Source organism: Ascidiella aspersa, chromosome 7 (genome assembly GCF_963924565.1).
Source record: "Ascidiella aspersa chromosome 7, kaAscAspe10.2, whole genome shotgun sequence".
NCBI lineage: Eukaryota > Metazoa > Chordata > Ascidiacea > Phlebobranchia > Ascidiidae > Ascidiella > Ascidiella aspersa.
Window position 1 is genome coordinate 399020 of NC_139453.1, and position 17808 is coordinate 416827.

General features: G+C 35.3%; 3 protein-coding genes across 3 annotated transcripts; all 3 read left to right on the forward strand.

Annotated features, from left to right (window-relative positions):
* Positions 1 to 1845: 1845 nt before the first annotated feature.
* Positions 1846 to 4171, forward strand: LOC146137165 (conserved oligomeric Golgi complex subunit 4-like). Its single transcript, XM_083393352.1, has one exon. It carries the CDS (start codon positions 1851 to 1853, stop codon positions 4155 to 4157), a length of 2307 nt encoding a protein of 768 aa, XP_083249478.1. The 5' UTR covers positions 1846 to 1850; the 3' UTR covers positions 4158 to 4171.
* Positions 4172 to 5119: 948 nt separating this feature from the next.
* On the forward strand, positions 5120 to 12324 carry LOC146137166 (RCC1 and BTB domain-containing protein 1-like). The gene is made up of 13 exons (XM_083393353.1): positions 5120 to 5230; positions 5653 to 5879; positions 6134 to 6284; positions 6564 to 6760; positions 7356 to 7448; positions 8088 to 8228; positions 8625 to 8747; positions 9129 to 9212; positions 9774 to 9875; positions 10355 to 10506; positions 10878 to 11029; positions 11385 to 11515; positions 12162 to 12324. Exons 2-13 carry the CDS (start codon positions 5667 to 5669, stop codon positions 12300 to 12302), a joined length of 1680 nt encoding a protein of 559 aa, XP_083249479.1. The 5' UTR covers positions 5120 to 5230; positions 5653 to 5666; the 3' UTR covers positions 12303 to 12324.
* Positions 12325 to 14718: 2394 nt separating this feature from the next.
* Positions 14719 to 17161, forward strand: LOC146137167 (sphingolipid delta(4)-desaturase DES1-like). The gene is made up of 3 exons (XM_083393455.1): positions 14719 to 14861; positions 15149 to 15891; positions 16198 to 17161. Exons 1-3 carry the CDS (start codon positions 14780 to 14782, stop codon positions 16495 to 16497), a joined length of 1125 nt encoding a protein of 374 aa, XP_083249581.1. The 5' UTR covers positions 14719 to 14779; the 3' UTR covers positions 16498 to 17161.
* The last annotated feature ends 647 nt before the right edge of the window (positions 17162 to 17808 follow it).

The window sequence follows — 17808 nt, forward strand, 5'->3', positions numbered from 1 at the left end:
CTTCCGACTTAAGAACCCTTTTCATCGGGACGCCATTTACAGCGAGTAACGTTACAGTTTTAAAGGAACAATACGTTTTGACGATATTACATTGCCATTAATTTTAGAAGAGTTTATGATGTTCCAGGTTGTCTTTGTTGCAAAACAAAACAGTCTGGCTTACTTAGTTAGCGCTTTTATAAGCTGGTCAGTAATAAAGTCCGGTAGCTAATTCTGTCTCAAGTTATAAATCTTACTTTAGAAAACCAACAGCAAATGACAACTGGCGTTTGAGAATATTTGTGCAAAGTGTCACTTCACACAGTTCGGTGAACGAAATGTACTGCATGGATGTGACGTTTTAAGCTGCAAGATTGTTTGTAGTTTAGTTTTGCGTAATATTTTAAAGTGAATTGAAATACGAAAACATTCACAGCACAGGGAGAGGTATGATACTGATGGTCACCTGGAGAAACTTTTCTAGGAAGTATAGTTAATATAGAGTTAAAAAAAATGTATGTAAAAGCGTTTCTGTCAAAGTGTTGCCGACAAAAGTCGGTAAAGTTGGGAAACACCGGTGAACACTGTTATTTTTGTTTGGGGCCATAACATTTTCTTTAGAGATGGTGTAAAAAGTAAAAAAGTAAACAAAACGTAATAAAGAAGAAACATAAAAAACACAGGGAGCATTGCCACGTACCCCCCACCACTCTTCATCCGCCCTTGCCGACCCTATAGTTTTGTAATTGGGATAATGTTTTTTCCAATTTGGCTATACCGTTTATGACTAAACATGTTACAATCAACGCTACTATGCAGCCCGAACTATTATTATAAGGTCTGCATTCGGACAATTTTAGCGAGAGATTTTTATGGTCGGTCTGTGGAGAATATTGATTCGCTTCAATGATCACTTAATATCAACGCGTCGTTTACAAAAAAATATGTTTTCAATGATAAAAAAATCTTACTTTTTTAACCTTTCCTTAAAACTTTATAAAATAAAAATACACAAAATGGCTCTGTCCCTGTTACTAATGGAAACAGCGCCGATAAACAATGATTGACGTCACTTGTTGACAGGATTTGTTGATGACGTAGAGTTGTGAACTGATTGATTGATTTACCACTAAACGTGCGTCTACCAGTTAACGTTATTGCCGACTTGTATAGCAGCGTTTATCGTTAGTGTTGTAGCGTTTAGAAATTATTTCTAAGAACAATATTGTAAAAACTGTATCTTTACAAGGAATAATGAAACGCTTACAACTTACAAACGAATTAATAGCATGGCCTGCCTTAAATCTTGTTCAATATTTTGTCAAGCAAGGTAAATGTTTGTAAAAACAACAACAAAGCAATTTAAATCAACTAAGCAAAAAGTTTAACATAACTGTCAGTTAAATACAACTATGTTTTTTCTGATTTCTATAATCTTTGCATTTCAGTGGAGATGTAGCAATCAGTTACTTACTTAATCAACATAATTGAATAAATATAATAAATCTCTTTATTTTTTGGATAAATACGAAATTATTTTTTCTGCTTTGTAGCAAGCCTAAACAACCTGTCACATATGAAATTTATGGCCCGTTTGAAGTAAATGACTTTTAAATTATGGTTGAAATTATTTCTGGCCAGTCCACACTCTGTGGCAGATGCCCACCTGAGAATGGTTAAAGCAATTTATATGCGCCTTTGATCACGTTATTTACACCCCTCAACATATTTCCCTGTTCTCAAAATATAAAACACTGATTAAACAACTTTACACCTGAATATATGAGAACATGTAAATTACTATACATCCTGCTATTAAGTGTCAGCTATTAATCTTCCATCTTTTTGTTCCAGTATCGTCTGTAATTAACATGTCTGCAATGCAAGTAGGACAAGGTGATTCCAAAAATGTGGACTTTATGAAAGACATTCAGAATCTGACGACCCTTGATGAAATTGAGAGGGCTTTTGAAGAAGCAAAACTTATCGAAGAGGAACAAGCAAAAAAACTTTGCGTGTTATTCGAAAAGCAAGCTTCGGTCAATGAAAGAGTTAGCAGCCTGAACAAGTTTTTACCAAGTCTTGAACTTCTGGAGACAGATTGCAATGATTTGAGCGGAATTATTGACTTCACTTGCACATTGGCTGAAAATGTGAGCTCAAAAGTTCGGGTTTTGGATCTTGCAAAGTCGAGAGTGTTCAAAGCTATTCAGAGAGTTGACGATATTTTGGATTTGAAGTTTTGTACGGACGGAGTTAAAGCCGCAATGGAAACAAACGACTACGAGAAAGCTGCAGCCAATATCCACCGATACCTTTGCCTGGATGAGAACGTGATCAAGCAAACTATGCAAGGAGGCACCGAAGGTTCAAGCATAAACGCTTCACTTAAAGTCCTCAAACAAGCAAGGATTGATATTTCAAAAGCTGTTTCGGAAGAATTCGATTTGGCGGTCCGTGAAGGAAATCTTGCATCTGTCGAAAGGTTTTTCAAGATTTTTCCACTTTTAAAAATGGAAGATGAAGGACTGGGAAAGTTTTCAAAGTATCTTTGCCAAGAAATCGCAAAAAGCTCGCAGGAAAATATGCAGCAAGCGATGAACATGGATTCCAGCCAGCCACGGTATAACTTGCTGTACGCTGATGTGCTCACACTTTTATTTGAAGGAATTGCTAGAACTGTAGAAAAACAGCAGCCGCTTGTTGAGACCTACTACGGCCCGGGAAAACTTTTTGTCTTGATTAAGAACATCCAGCTGGAATGCGATAAACAGATGAAAGATATCCTTGATAAGTTTCTTTCTGCTCGTAAGTTCAAGGAAACCGCTCAGCGCGTGCAACAAGCGCTATTTTCGAGCAGAAAAAATGATGAAGGTAACAACGTTGACCCAAGAAATTTGGAAGCATTGTTGTCGGAGGTCACGGTTATCAGTTCGAGGACTGAGTTATACTTACGATTCATTAAACGCAGAGTTCACTCCGATATCGACGCCGTCTTTCCAACTGAAGAAATCAAGGAGATAGAAAGAAACAAACTGAAGTCGTGGATAAGTGAATGCGAAGTTAGCCATTTAATTCAGGAACTTATTGGTTATTACATCATAATGGAGGAGTATTACATGCGTGAATCGATCACGAAAGCAATCCAGATGGACACAATTGAGAGTGGCAACATGACGTCCAGCATGACCGACGACACTTTCTTCATTGTGAAGCAGTGCATCAAGCGTTCCATGACCAGTTCATCTCTGGATTGCGTTTGTGCAATGTTAAACCACGCAACAAGTGTTCTCGATCAGAACTTCCGCAATGTGCTCGTCACCCATGTAAAAGGGGGTTTCCCCTCAGGGGGTATGTTGGACAACATAAGTTCCGCTTACAACGTGATGCAAACGTCGCTCCAACACGGAAAACTTCAGAGCGTCGATGAAAAAACAAGAGATGTTCGTCAGCAATTTCTATCCACACTGAACAACTGCGAGGTGGCCAGCGATCACGTTCAAACGCTTAAAAAGAGCCTTGAGGTCGAAGTTTTCCAATTATTTTCCCAGCTTACGGAACACGATAAAGCCAAGGTCGAGAGCTGCCTTAACGACCTCAGCGTTCTATCGTCACAGTTCCAGAATGTTCTACAAAGCGGACTCACAGAACTAACGGTGTCCTCGATAAAACCCGAAGTAAAACCGCTAATTTCAAACTTTCTCTCGGTGAGCCACAATATTTCTGAGGAGGAATTACTCGAGTATGAAGCAAATGATCCTTGGGTACAAGAAGTCATCTACAACTTACAAATGCTGATGAACAAGTTTCAATCTTCGCTTTCAACTGCGATATTCGACCAGCTAATCGGACATCTTGTCAACGAAATAGTGGTTCAACTGGAGAAAGCTGTTTTCAAAACCATGTATAATCGACTCGGAGCGTTGTTTTTCGACCGGGAAGTTCGACTCCTCGTAAGTTACTTGACATCGGTAACGTCTTGGACTGTTCGTGACCGCTTCGCTCGACTTACGCAAGTCGCAACCATCCTAAACTTGGAGCAGGTGTCTGAGATTGACGATTACTGGGGCCAGAACGCAGGCACGCTCACATGGAGGCTTACACCGGCTGAAGTCAGGCAGGTTTTGACGCTGAGAATCGACTTTAAATCAGACGATATCAGGAAACTGAAGCTTTAAAAAACATCATAAAACTGTTTTTCGAACAAAAAGTTCTTTTAAATACCTTTTTTGTTAGAAGCTATAGTTTGTTCATTTTACAGTATTTGTTAAATTTCGAAAGAAAATGCTGGTTTTCCAAGGAAAGTGCAGTATCGACAACCAAACTTATTTTGAACAACATTTCTCAGATGTTAATTTATTTAAATTACAGCATTTGACAAAGTACATTTATGTGTTGACAACATCCTTTCATTCAATGCTGAAATTACGTGAAAAACGGTCCTGCTATATATATTGTTCGAAGTTTGGACAGTTCTATAAAATATTGTTAGTTTTGCTAAAGTCGTTGGTGTTTACCACATGAAAAATAATTATGACAATGGACTATGAAGAACCACTACTTAATAGATAACATACATTTTTATTCTGATGATCTACGGACATTTTGAATATGTTAAGTAGTTTTTAAAACAGGATAAAATATTTGATTTAATGATGCACCACATACTACAAAAAGATTCGTTGAATAAGTTATATGTGAAAAAACTAAAAGAATAATGAATTACCTGTGGTTTATCAAAATTGTCATTAATATTTCTACCATATGCTGTTATGTACATTGAGGCTGTTTTGTCATGGCATTGCCAGCCACTAATTAGGTGACGTTTCTATGGTCTGTGCTTAATGGAATCACCAAGGTGCTTTGAATGGCAGAACCTTAACATTCCAATTAGCATCTATCTTTAGAATGGCCTTCAGTTGTCAATGAGTATCTGTTGTCTGCTGGCTGCTTGTTAAATGTTATAAGGTTGTGTGTGATCGTTTGAAATGATTGTGCAATATTTTTAGTTTTTCTCATTCATTAAAGCTAGTTCAGAAATATATTTACTTGCATAATGTTTAAAACAATTTATAAAACCTGTATTTAATGTTATGGTGCTTTTTTGAATATTTGGACTATTGTTATGTTATTATATTCAGAAAACTTTGTAGGTTATAAAAATATTTTGGAACTTACAATCATGTAAATAGAGGCATGAAACATGAAGATATAAAATTTGAAATATTCATGTTAGCTTAAAAAAATTAAGGTTGGTGCTATGTTTTTTAAGCTATTATTTATCTTTAATCCTTGGTATTGGTAAATATAATTTTATTATGTGAAAAAAATGTATCATTTGGATTTTTAAAGTCACAGTCAAGTCACAACTCAAGTCCAAAACAAGGCTTTTTTAAAACGACAAGTCAGGTCAATGAGGTCATTATTAAGTTAACTTCAAGTCAAGTCATTGACCTAAAAGTAAAGCGTTAAACTATTAAAATTGGTAAACTCGTCCAATTATGACTTCAGCAATAAAGTTCTATGTGCAAAACATAAATAACCCAATTTTACTAAAAATATATTGAATAAAAACAGTTGATTTTTAGACTTTAAGTCATTTGACACAAAGAATCAAGTTTCTTAAGTAATCATAATACTGGTATTTGAAGATTTTAATATTCAATTTTTCAGACAAAACTTCAGAGATGGCAGACTCTGTTAAACCAGGTGGTGACCAAAAAACACCAACTAAAAGCACGACACGATGCAATGGGCTGGTCGGAAGCCATCGTTCCCGTGATATGGAGCTGTGGCCGTTACTGAGCTTGGTTCCAATCGAGATACGAAAGAAAATCAGCATGGTTTACAACTTTGGACAATTCGGAACTGAACTTATCTTTACAACACTTGATGATAAGGTTAAAAACTTGTGCTTTAAAATGAATTAAAAAAATCTTTAACACATTCGTTGACATTCCATGATACTCATTTTTATCAAATACAAATACTAATTGATTGATCAATATTTATTGGAACATAATTGACGTTTTTTTTTCTACTTAACTAATTGTTACGAAATACCAAACACATTTTTTTTGCATTTTTGCCATCAAACTAAAAATAATAATGAATGAAAAGTTACATGTAAAATGAAGAACAGTATTTACTGCAGGCTTATGGTATTGGAATGAACACAAGTGGCTGTCTCGGGGTTGGAGACAACATAAACACTTTAGAACCTCGCTGCATTGAGAGTTTTAACGGGAAGAAGATTGCAAGTTTGTCGGCTGGATGTGGGCCGCATGTTCTCATTCTTACAGATGGTAAACATATTGCCTGTTTGCTATAGTGTTGTTAAACTGTAATGTAATTGATTGCTTAGCGTAATAAAAAGGTGATGCAACTCACAACATTAATTTGAAAACAGACTTTATTCAAACAGTGGTTTCCAAATTTTGTTTTAAGCATTTGCTTCTGGATATCTGTCATTAAATTGTATTTAATTAAACATTTTTTAAAAAAAATATTACAGTTCTATATTTAATTTTTTTTGCTTTAAATAGAACATACTTCTTAAAAGCAACAGACAATTTCTTTTGCAGAGGGTGAGGTCTTCACATGGGGCCACAACAGTTACATGCAGCTGGGTAACGGGGGGACAGCCCCTGGGTTAACCCCCTCACCCATATCCCGCAACATCTGTCGTAAAGTGACGCAAGTTGCGTGCGGTAGCCACCACTCGATGGTGCTAAGTGTTGACGGTGAGGTGTGGGCTTGGGGATATAACAACTGCGGACAGGTAAGGCAATGCTAGTAGTTGGTGGTTATCATTTCTGGATTTATAACCTAAAGTAGGGATTCATCTTAAACTTAAAATGCAGACGCTCTTAAGCAATGTTTTGGTTCGTATGGACCAGGGTAGGTGTGCAATATTTAGAGATGATTTCATAAAACAAGTAGACTTAAGTAACCTGCTGTTTTTGCTACAACAAAGTGGAACTCAAATGAAAGTGAAGGCACCAAAGCGTTTTTTTTTCAATTAATTTCTTTTTTTCACAAAAATCGTTGAATTTTATTATTCACCAATCTTTCCATTACGCCTTCATGGACCCTCTAAAATTATCCCACATAACCCCTAGGGGTCTATAGGCCTCAATTTAGGTACCTCTGTATTAGTGCTATATATAATTCCCGTTAATACCAGCTGTTCATGCCATTTCCATTACATTGAGACCAAGTTTTATGACAGCTGTATGCATAAAATATGAAGTTAGTGATCGATTTTGAATGCAAAACATATTCAAACCATATTTCCTGGATATTTTGTTAGCCATACCCTTGTGTTGTTTTAAATTTTCAGTTTTGAAATAAACTTTAGTAACTTTTAACCCCAGGTCGGTTCAGGTTCCACCTCTAACCAGGGTTCACCGCGAAAGGTCACGGCTTGTATCGGGAACAAGACGATTGTGAACATTAGTTGCGGACAGGTTGGTTGGCACTTGTTCATTGGTGAATGAATCATATTTAGTTGAGGCCCACAATGGAACACCAAACTTGGAATACCGGTTTACTTTTTTTTGTTTGATATTTGTATTGAACCATTTGTTGAGGCATGATTAATGTGGCTAAACTTAAAATTTAGATATACTTTGTATATATATATAATTATACGGGAATGTCTTATAACTAGGGATGTCTGATAATATCCGATACCGGATGCCGAGTGGTAGTATCGATACTCATCCGATACTGGGCAGTATCGCTGTTTGGTGTAGATTCAATACCAACTTATTAAAGCATTTCAGCCATGATTTGTAATTTAAGCAGCGATTTCTGCCCTAAAATGAAAAAAAAATGAATTATTATTAAGGTTAACAACATGGTAACTAAATTTCTTGAATTTAAAGCAAATTTTGACCTAAAAACAGGGAAAAAAACATATTTGAACGGTTAAATTTTATCCATTTTTTGTGTTTGAGCATAATAATGAAGTCATCTGTTATCAGAATACTTTTTGTCTAAAATATCATGCAACAGTATCTAAATAAAATATCATGTATCAGGCATCCCTACTCATAACTAAGCAACTATTTACTACATGTTATTAAATCCTGTTGTATTTGTAGACTGCGTCGATGGCAGTTACGGAAAGTGGGGAGGTTTACTCGTGGGGTTACAACGGTAACGGACAGTTGGGGGTGGGAAACAACGTAAACCAAACGAACCCATGTCGGATTGCCGCACTTCAGGGCGTCGTTATCCAACAGGTCGGTTGCTCGTACATTTTTCTATTGTTTTACTTTTTAGCATGCCATTCAAATATCTATCTTGGTTGATAGTCCTATTGGTCTTATTCAATAACTGAAAACAAGTGATACTGTTAAAAAATTGTATTGTGACCTGGTGGAGCACGTTGTGTGAAAGCTTAAGTTAAATCATGAGAGTTGTCATAATAAACGTTTTACTTTTGCCAATGATGTCACAATGTTTTACACAAATTTGCCAGAAAAACATACATGTCAAATAGAGTAAAGTTTGAAAACGATGACACTCTTAGAAGACTAAAATTGAATTCCAGTCTAGGTTTGTTCAAACCTGCAAACTTTTACCCATGTTGATCTGATAAAACCTGTATTTAACGCAAGCAATATTTCCTTGTACAGGTGGTTTGCGGTTACGCACACACCCTTGCACTCACCGACGATGGTAAAGTGTTCGGGTGGGGAGCGAATAGCTACGGACAACTGGGGTCTGGAAATAAAGCGAACACCGTCACCCCTCTGCAGGTAAAACATGGGGTTAAAAATCAAATGAAACTGAGTGTGACTAAAATGCATTAGTATGCAAAAAATACTTGACAACAGAATACATGTTTTGCTTTAATGCACAGTTTCTAGTTTTTTTTTTGTTAAAGGTTTTACCTAAAACACTGTCACCCACCAGCTTTTAAATGGCCTGACACCATGTTCACATTATCACAAATATTAATCTTTAATGTAAAGGATAGTGTGAATTGGAATTTTCTTAACATGCTATCCTTCTACGTTAAAATGTTAAAAAGTTTGCTGCTTATAAACTGACATTTCATAAAGTTCAAGACACGTTTTTATGTTCTCTGTTGAATGGTTAAATGTTACATTTGTTTGATGTTATTTGTTATGTTGCAGGTTGCCAGCCAAGTAGGTCGTGTCGTTGCGATCGCTGCTTCACATTACTCGCACTGCTCAGCAGCTCAGAACCAAACTGGGCAGGTAAGACCCGCTAATTGCTATAAGTGCATTGCATGAGAAATAGTACACCGATAACCACTCGTCGAATCTGTCGATCAATGATGCAAGCAGGGCGGGCTAGAAAAACAACTAGCCTGCAGTGAGGTTCGAACTCCCGACCTCGGTCATACCGGGACCGTCGCTCTACCAACTGAGCTGCACAAGCTCAGAGGGGAGCGAGTCGGGAAACGTGCATGTGAAATAACATAAATTTTGTTCATATAAAAGTTTTTTTTAAATTTACATTCAGTTTTGTTCGGGTTTTTATGTTAAGGTTCAACCGTGAACAATTCTTTTTTACATTCAGTAACTTTAGTAACCCATTAACTCTGACACTTTCTAATCTAAGACTTCCAGTTTAAATACAGGTGTTTTCAAGAAACTTAAATAGTTAAATTCTTCTCAAATCACGCTTTTATTGGTTGCCCATTGGATTTTAAAACCAAACAAATCATGATTATTGATCGATAACTATCATCGTTTTTTGCTAAACAGTTGTATGAAAGTCATGTGTGTTTTTTAACTTTAACCTCCAATGTCCAGATATGGATGTGGGGTCAGTTGAGACAACAACCGACCGCTGAACCAAAACTAACCAACTTCAACAACCTTAACTCGGTCTTCGCAAACTTTAGTGGACCGCCGGTAAGCATGTTGTAGCCGCATGTAAGGTTCGGTAAATAGAGAGCAAGCAGTTTATGTTATATTTATCTTGGTGGGGCAAAGCCTTAATTGTAACACTGTAAGTTTATTATTTCTAATGGGTGAAAAATCAGCTTTTTTTTACATTTATTACTGTGTTCTTTACTTTTTGCTTAACCTAAAATTTTGATGATGTTTGAAAAAAAATGTCACAGCCCAGTAAATCGACGTCATCTTAAAAATGACGTTTCGATACGAACTTGAATTATCACGTAATGTTACTCAAATCTATTTGTCCTATTCACATCGCCATCCGCCTTTTGAAGCGAGCATTGAATGCGTCACATTAATTAACCGATGATGATTGAAGTTCGTATCGAAACGCCATTTTTAAGATGATGTCAATTTACTCGGCCTTTTTGCCTTCGACAAATTCCTTTTTAATGATTTGTTCACATTTTATTTTTTGTTTATGACGTCAGATAAGTTGGCGCCCAATGATCGTGTGCAGTGAGGCGGAACCATCTGTGCACCAGAGCATATCGGCTGCGTTTAATGACGAAAGCACTTCGGATCTTAAAATCGTGTGCGAAGGAAAAGCGATATTTGTTCACAAGTCCCTCCTTAAAATAAGGTCGGCAGTTACAATATATCTATCATTTTTTTTCATTTTAGTAAAATGCAACGTTTTTCTTTCTTAAACAGGAGTTTTTTTAAATAATTCATTAATAATTTATTAATTCCCAATTATAAAGACAACTATTTATATCATAATTCTGCTTTTTTTTTGGTTTAAACTTGAAACGTTTTAATGACTTGACAATCTTGTTTGCAAATCGTTTTGTACCATCGTTCCCTCGCCCCTAGATTACCACCGATCATAATTAATTTAGTGTTAATTTCTCGTTAAAGGTTTTTAAATGTTTTGTTTGGATATTGTACATACTGACTTATAATATTTTTGTGTGATTAACAACCACCTAACAACCGTCCCATCTCCCCCAGGTGCGATTACTTTCGTCGAATGTTCCAGTCACATTGGGATGAGAACAACCAGGACACAGTTGAGATCAACGGATACGGTCACCCTGTTGTCCACTCATTCCTACAGTGGCTGTACACCGACCATGTCGAGCTACCACCCGAGGATGCTATAGGTTAGTTTTCTTACCTATTTGTGATTTAAAAAACAATATATTTTTGTGTGTGTATTTAATGCGCAATTAAACGCTGTAAAAGCGGTTCAACTGCTCTATATGTTTGACTTGTTTCGGTGAGTATAAACTTTTAGAAGTCGCTTTTGCACGACAAAATAGCACCTAAAAGCATTTTTTTGCCAAATTATATTACATTTTTTAATGTTTTTTCTAAATGATGTTTTTTCTTTAATTTTTCTTTAGCATTGACAGAGTTTTAGCTGCATAAATAAAGTCATGTGCCAGAAACAAGCAGCGACTGTTTTAGCGGTTTTATCGATCCTAATGTATACCATCCCCAATCTAATCTATCCAGGCTTGTTGGACCTTGCCACTTCTTACTGTGAGAACGGACTCAAGTATCAATGCCAGCGATTGATCAAGGAAGGGATTAACGAGGACAACGCTGCTTTGTTGTACGCTGCCGCCATTAAGTACCAAGCTGAGGTGCGTACAAGGTGGTCTCCTTAAACTGTGTGTTTAGTTTGAATTAATGTAAAGAAACGAATTTCAAATTTTTAATATCGTCGATATTAATTTTAACTTCGGAGCCGCCACAAAAATAAATATTCCCTTGTGCACAAATGGGTGTCAAATTAAAAAAACAATGCGTTTATTAAATAATTATAAATAGGCAAAATATTTGTCATATCGTTGAAAAATATAAACTATACAAGTGGTAAACATATATTTTTCATTTAACTTGACTTTAGTGCTCTTAAGTTCCTGTTTTTAAATGACCTACTTAATGACTAAGAGGTGTTTTTTATGTCCTTTTTTGTTTTTTTATTGCTCATAATAATCAGACGATTTTAACAATATGTAATAGTTCAACGTTTTATTTTATGACAGCAACCTAACTTGATCCAATATTGACTTGCCTGAGACTTGATTTAGGCAAATAGTGACTTGGAGTTAACTTGTAATTTTTTTTAAAAAGAAATGACTTTGATTTGTTTACAGCACTGGTTTTGTGATAAATTTTTCCATTTAAAAGTGTAATTAGGAGCACAAGTTATGGAAGATCATGAAAGCTATAAAGTTTGTGATCCACTGGGTTGTATCTAGTTTTAATCGATATCAATTGTTCCAGGATCTGCAGGATTTCTGCTTCCAGTTCTGTTTGAATCACATGACGAGGATTGTTCAAACGCAGAGCTTCCAACTCTTGGATCGCGACACGATGCTGAACTTCGTGCAACAAGCCGCTTTAAAGGGAGCTTTCAAAAGATAGAACTTCCTCGTAATTTTATTTTAATTTTCTTTTAGCATTTTTTTAAGTTTTTCGACAGTTTCTGTTAAAACTATCCTTTTGAGCACGCATCGAAAGTGCAACGTTTTTTTCTGGTTGTATTTTTTTTGCAGTAAATATTTAATGCAACGAATATAATCGGTTATTTTTATTTGAAATATTTTAAGTGTTTTTTCACTGTTCCAGTTTAATTTAAAGTAACTTATAATTGTTCATTAGTTTAGCATAGCGTGGTGAATGTTCCGTCTTTTAACACTTTATTCTGTTATTTACAAATATGTTGCAAAGGTTACAATTATAACAACCTTGTCAATCGCTCATTGTATTTTTCTCTGTATCATTGGATAGAAGTTTAGTTTGTATTTAACTTTTTGGGAGATTGTTCCATAAATCTTTAGGTTGCTAATGTCCATTACAAATAGGCTTATCCTTTTATTTGCGTTTTTTTACCAGTCTTTCGTTTTTAAGTCATTTTATTATTTAAGCGGGCGGTTATTTGTCTGCTGTTGTATTTTTGTCGTTGTACTGTGAAAGTAACGTGGAATTATTTATATCCTTATACTGTTTTATTGATAACTGTGGATCGTCAAACTTAAATCTGTAACGACCGTTTGTATCTAGTTTTTGCAGTTGCGCTATTTCAAACTTTTTGTTGGAAAATCAATTTGTTTGCATTTTGTGAAAAATCTGTTCAACATTACTTGTATTTTTTTTTTCATACGCTTTTGAGCTTTTATATAATAAATAAATAAATAAATAAATAGTTGAACAACACTAACTTTAATGAAGGGCAAACAACTAATTATTATTTCGACAAAAAACATTTAGATTGTTGTGAGACTCAATTTTTTATTGGAAGTTTATCTTCCTTAAGATTGACGTTTAGTTGGTTTACTAATTTACCGCAAACATACGTTGGCTTTCTGTGATGAAGTGAGTTTTTGTCCAATTCTTTGTGTTGTGCTATCTATGTTGTTGCTGTCTACTGAGTTATGCCTGGCATGCCATAGTTTCATTATTTATTGTCCCAGCAGTGTTTCACATTTCCTGTAATGTAATAAATAATGTGCATGAAAAAGGGTGGTTTGTGAAATTCTTTAGTTTAACAACATAGAAAAGCTTACTGTTGGATTAAGATAAGACAATAAGGTTTATATTTATCCAAATACCACGAGAAACAACCCACTGTGTTTACTGCTGACTTTAGAATAGTAGATAAGCGAAATAAAAACGCTTTCCACGCCAGACAATTATATATTACAATTTGTTTAGAAACACATCATAAATCTATTAGAATGATTTTTGTCCATTTAATGTTTTCTATGTTAATGTGGTAATCTGAATTAGAAAGCGCAGCGAAAAACAAATATTTGACGAAACCTCTATTTAATGTTGCAAAGGTTAATTTAAACGTTTTTATTTTCCATGTTGTATATAAAAAAATTAAATGTATTAGCGCTAAACCTAAGTAAACAAGTCGACACTAAATTAATAATAAGTTGCTGCGTGTGATTATGTGGTACGCGGTGCTGGTTTATTTCCAGTTGGGCGTTACGTTAGTTACGTAATGTTTGGTTGAGCGAGACGTGATTAGGATCAGGCGTTTTGCCGGTGAAATAAATATGGTGGTATTTAATGTTAATTGTCGCTATATGTGGTTGATAAATTGCAAGATAAAGGGGCGCTGGTCTAAAATCCTACAACAACGCAAATTATTTGGGTTAGAGTGCGGGTTTGGGTTAGGTTGGGTCAAGTATTATTATTAAATAATGAATATAATATTACTTGACCCACCCACACCCAAACGCTAACTCTCACCCTAACCCCAATAATGTTTGTTGTGGTAGGATTTTAGACCAGCGTCCTTGTTTTTTCAACTTAGGATGTAATTTAATTACATTGATTTAAGGTTTATTTTAGGATACTGTGTGGTTTACTACTTCCTATGCTTTGGATAAATACTCGAAAGATTTCTAAAACTACAGTAGCATATACTTACAATAGCTGTGTAACTTAACCAAGTTAGTAAAACTTTGTAAATTACTTGAAATTCTAACAGACCAGTCTGTAATTTCGTGGCATCCCAGCATTTAATGGAGTTTCTGACAAACTAATAACGTTTCTTCATTGTACAGTATGCTGGAAAATTTATAAAGCTGAAAAAAAAACGTGTAATTGATATGTGGAAGACATAGTCATAATTTACTAGAAGCTATTTTAAAACAAAAAACCTTAATGGGATAAGAATGAGGGTTAAACTACAAAGAAATGCAAAAAAAAAAACATTTTTTTAAATCCTAAACTTCAATGCTTGCCAGACTATCATTGACACTAACAGAACACAATGGTTTGATTTGAGTTTAAAATAATTAAATATCCTTTTATTTTGTAGGTTTGGGAATTATTACATTTATTAGTTTGTTTAATTATTACATTTTATTAGTTGTTTAAACTTTAAAATGGGTGCTAAGGTATCGAGGGATGATTTCCAGTGGGTATATACCGACCAACCACACGGAGACCGACGTAAAGCAATGCTAAGTGAGTGATATAGAAGTTTTTCATTAAACAGCATAATTGTCAGCTGTATTTTGCTGTTTATATTTTAAATGGTTGTTTCATTTAGGCTAAAAAAAATGGTTGTTTAATATATTTTTGCCTGTGTAAGTTATTATTGAGAAAGATAACATAACACAACAACTTTTTTACAGAATAATAGCTGTATTTAACTTTTTATATTTAAATGGTTGTTTCATTTATGGCGATACAGATTGATTATGCGAAAAAAGTTTTTCCTGTGTAATATTATAACAATAATTTTTTTACAGAAAAATATCCACAAATCAAGAAGTTATTTGTGACTGACAATCACTTCACATTTGTGGTGGCAGCCATGGTTGCCATACAAGTGATAATGTGCTACTTAACCAAGGACATGAGCTGGCCGGCCATCATCTTCTGGGCCTACGTGTTCGGTGGATCAATAAACCACTCGTTAACTCTCGCGATTCACGACATTTCTCACAACACGGCGTACGGATACAACCATGCAAAGTGGAACCGGTACTTTGGGATGTTCGCAAATCTTCCAATCGGTGTTCCAATGTCAATCGGCTTCAAAAAATACCACATCGACCATCATCGATATCTCGGTGGTGATGACTTAGACGTTGATTTACCGACTGCATGGGAGGGGGTGTTCTTCAAAAACAGCTTCATGAAAGTGATCTGGCTCTTTTTAAATCCTCTTTTCTATGTTCTGAGGCCATTAGCAGTAAACCCAAAACCGATCACAACCCTTGAGATCCACAACATTATAATCCAGCTGATGTTTAACGGTTGGCTTGTTCATATGTGGGGAGTGACCCCCATTGTTTATCTTCTCTCCGGTACTTTATTGTCGCTCGGACTTCACCCGATCTCCGGCCATTTTATCTCGGAGCACTACATGTACACTCAGGGGTTCGAAACGTACTCCTACTACGGATGCTTAAACCTTGTAACTTTCAACGTCGGTTACCACGTCGAGCATCACGACTTTCCGGCAATTCCAAGCTCAAAACTACCTCTGGTGAGAACTTACTTCTAAAATTTTGAGCACTTTAAATTAAATTTGTGTACGTTTTTTATTGTTGTTTTGGCTATTTTTGAGTAAGTATGACATAAGCAATTTGCACTTCTTCTTTAATTTATACCTTGTTTTTAAAATGTTTTAACTTGCTAGTACAAAAAAACACAAGTCTCAAAAGCCAATTTGCAAGGTTCACTAATTTATGTTCAATGTTATCAGCTAACTACATTTTGTGAAGAATAAACTCAGTTGTGTAGATCATTACTCGTGTAGGTGTAGCTAACATTACTTTTTTGATTTATCCAGATGAAGAAAATAGCTCCGGATTATTACGAAGAACTCCCGTTCTACACTTCTTGGTGCAAAGTTTTGTGGGATTTTGTGTTCGACCCGGCGATTGGACCTTACGCTCGTATCAGACGAGAAATTGACCTGCGAGGCAACATTAAGAAAAAGCAGGAAAAAGAAAATGTGGCAGCGAATGGAAACGGTCAAATCACAAACGGACATTCTAACGGTGTAACTTCAAACGGCAACACTAAACCAAATGGTTTGGTTTCAAACGGACATTTGCCAAAAGCAAATGGGATTGCTGTTAGTCATTAGTTTTTGTAGATATTTTATATTAGTTGAATAGTTTTTTCTTTTTGTGTGACATTAATTGTAATAACATTTGTTATGCTTTCTTTTATATATTATGCACTAATGAGGAAAATGTTTCTTTCTGTTTTAACCTATGATATCGTGCATGAAATTGTGTTTTCTACTCTTGAAAAAACCCTGAAATTAGATTTTTCCCCGAAAAAATATATTGATTTATATTTAAATCGAAGTTGCAATTAATATGCAAATGTTGTTTTTTTTTGATTTGCTTTATTGAAATTATGGAATTGCTATCTCAAGTAATATTTCAAAATCATTTTATTAATTTCACATGTTAGTTTTTAATAAAGATATTTGGGCTGTTTTGCACAAATTATGATATTTTTGAAATTTTTTTACGTTTTCGCTTTTCTATTATTTCACCAGAGACACAAATCTATTTCGTATTACAAAAACGCAGTGGAATTTTGTTTGGACGTTATTAACTTACTTTCAACTGGATTTTGAACAAATAAATCATTTTCACAATTGCTCGTGCCAGAATGAAACACAGTTTGTTATGAAAAGCATGAAATCTGTGTCACAATTAACAGTCAGCGTTTACTTTTAAAAACTACTTTGTCCCCAAGGCAATTGCAAAAATGCTACGTGACAATCCCACGTGTGACGTAACAATACACATTGTGACGCAGTTTAAACTCGGGTTTGGTTTCCAAACAGGTGGTGTACTTTGAGCAAGCAGAGTGAAAGCTTTATCACAAAGTTTGTATTTGGATAACATTGTCATATATACAGTTGGATTACATATATGGCAATGCCAACTACCATAGATTGAAAACCACTTTATGTAAGCTTAATAAACCTTTTGATAACTTACTGCCTAACGTTGTTGTTTAAGTGTTGTGTGTAACAAAGCAGTCGTTATTTTACCAGGAAGTCTGCAGGACAATAAAACGCATGACTAACAACAAAAGACCGTCTGTGAATTATTCATTCGAAACAACAGCATGACAGCAGTTGTGACAATATCAAAGCTGTTAAGATAATTACAAATACACTCCCAAATTAAACAGCGGTCAAATGGAATTCCCATTGGACATGGGCAAAGAAATACTTGAACTTGTGGGCCTGATTGTCCAAAGAAAATATTAGTTGCATTAATAGCGAAGATTTCTCTATTCTTCAATTTCCAAGTTAGCCAACTTCAGTTCGTCGAAGCATCACGCGATCACACACACAACACGTGATGGTGACGTCATAATGCTAACAATGCCGGTCGCGCGACGCTATTAGCACCACGGTACGGCGGTGGGA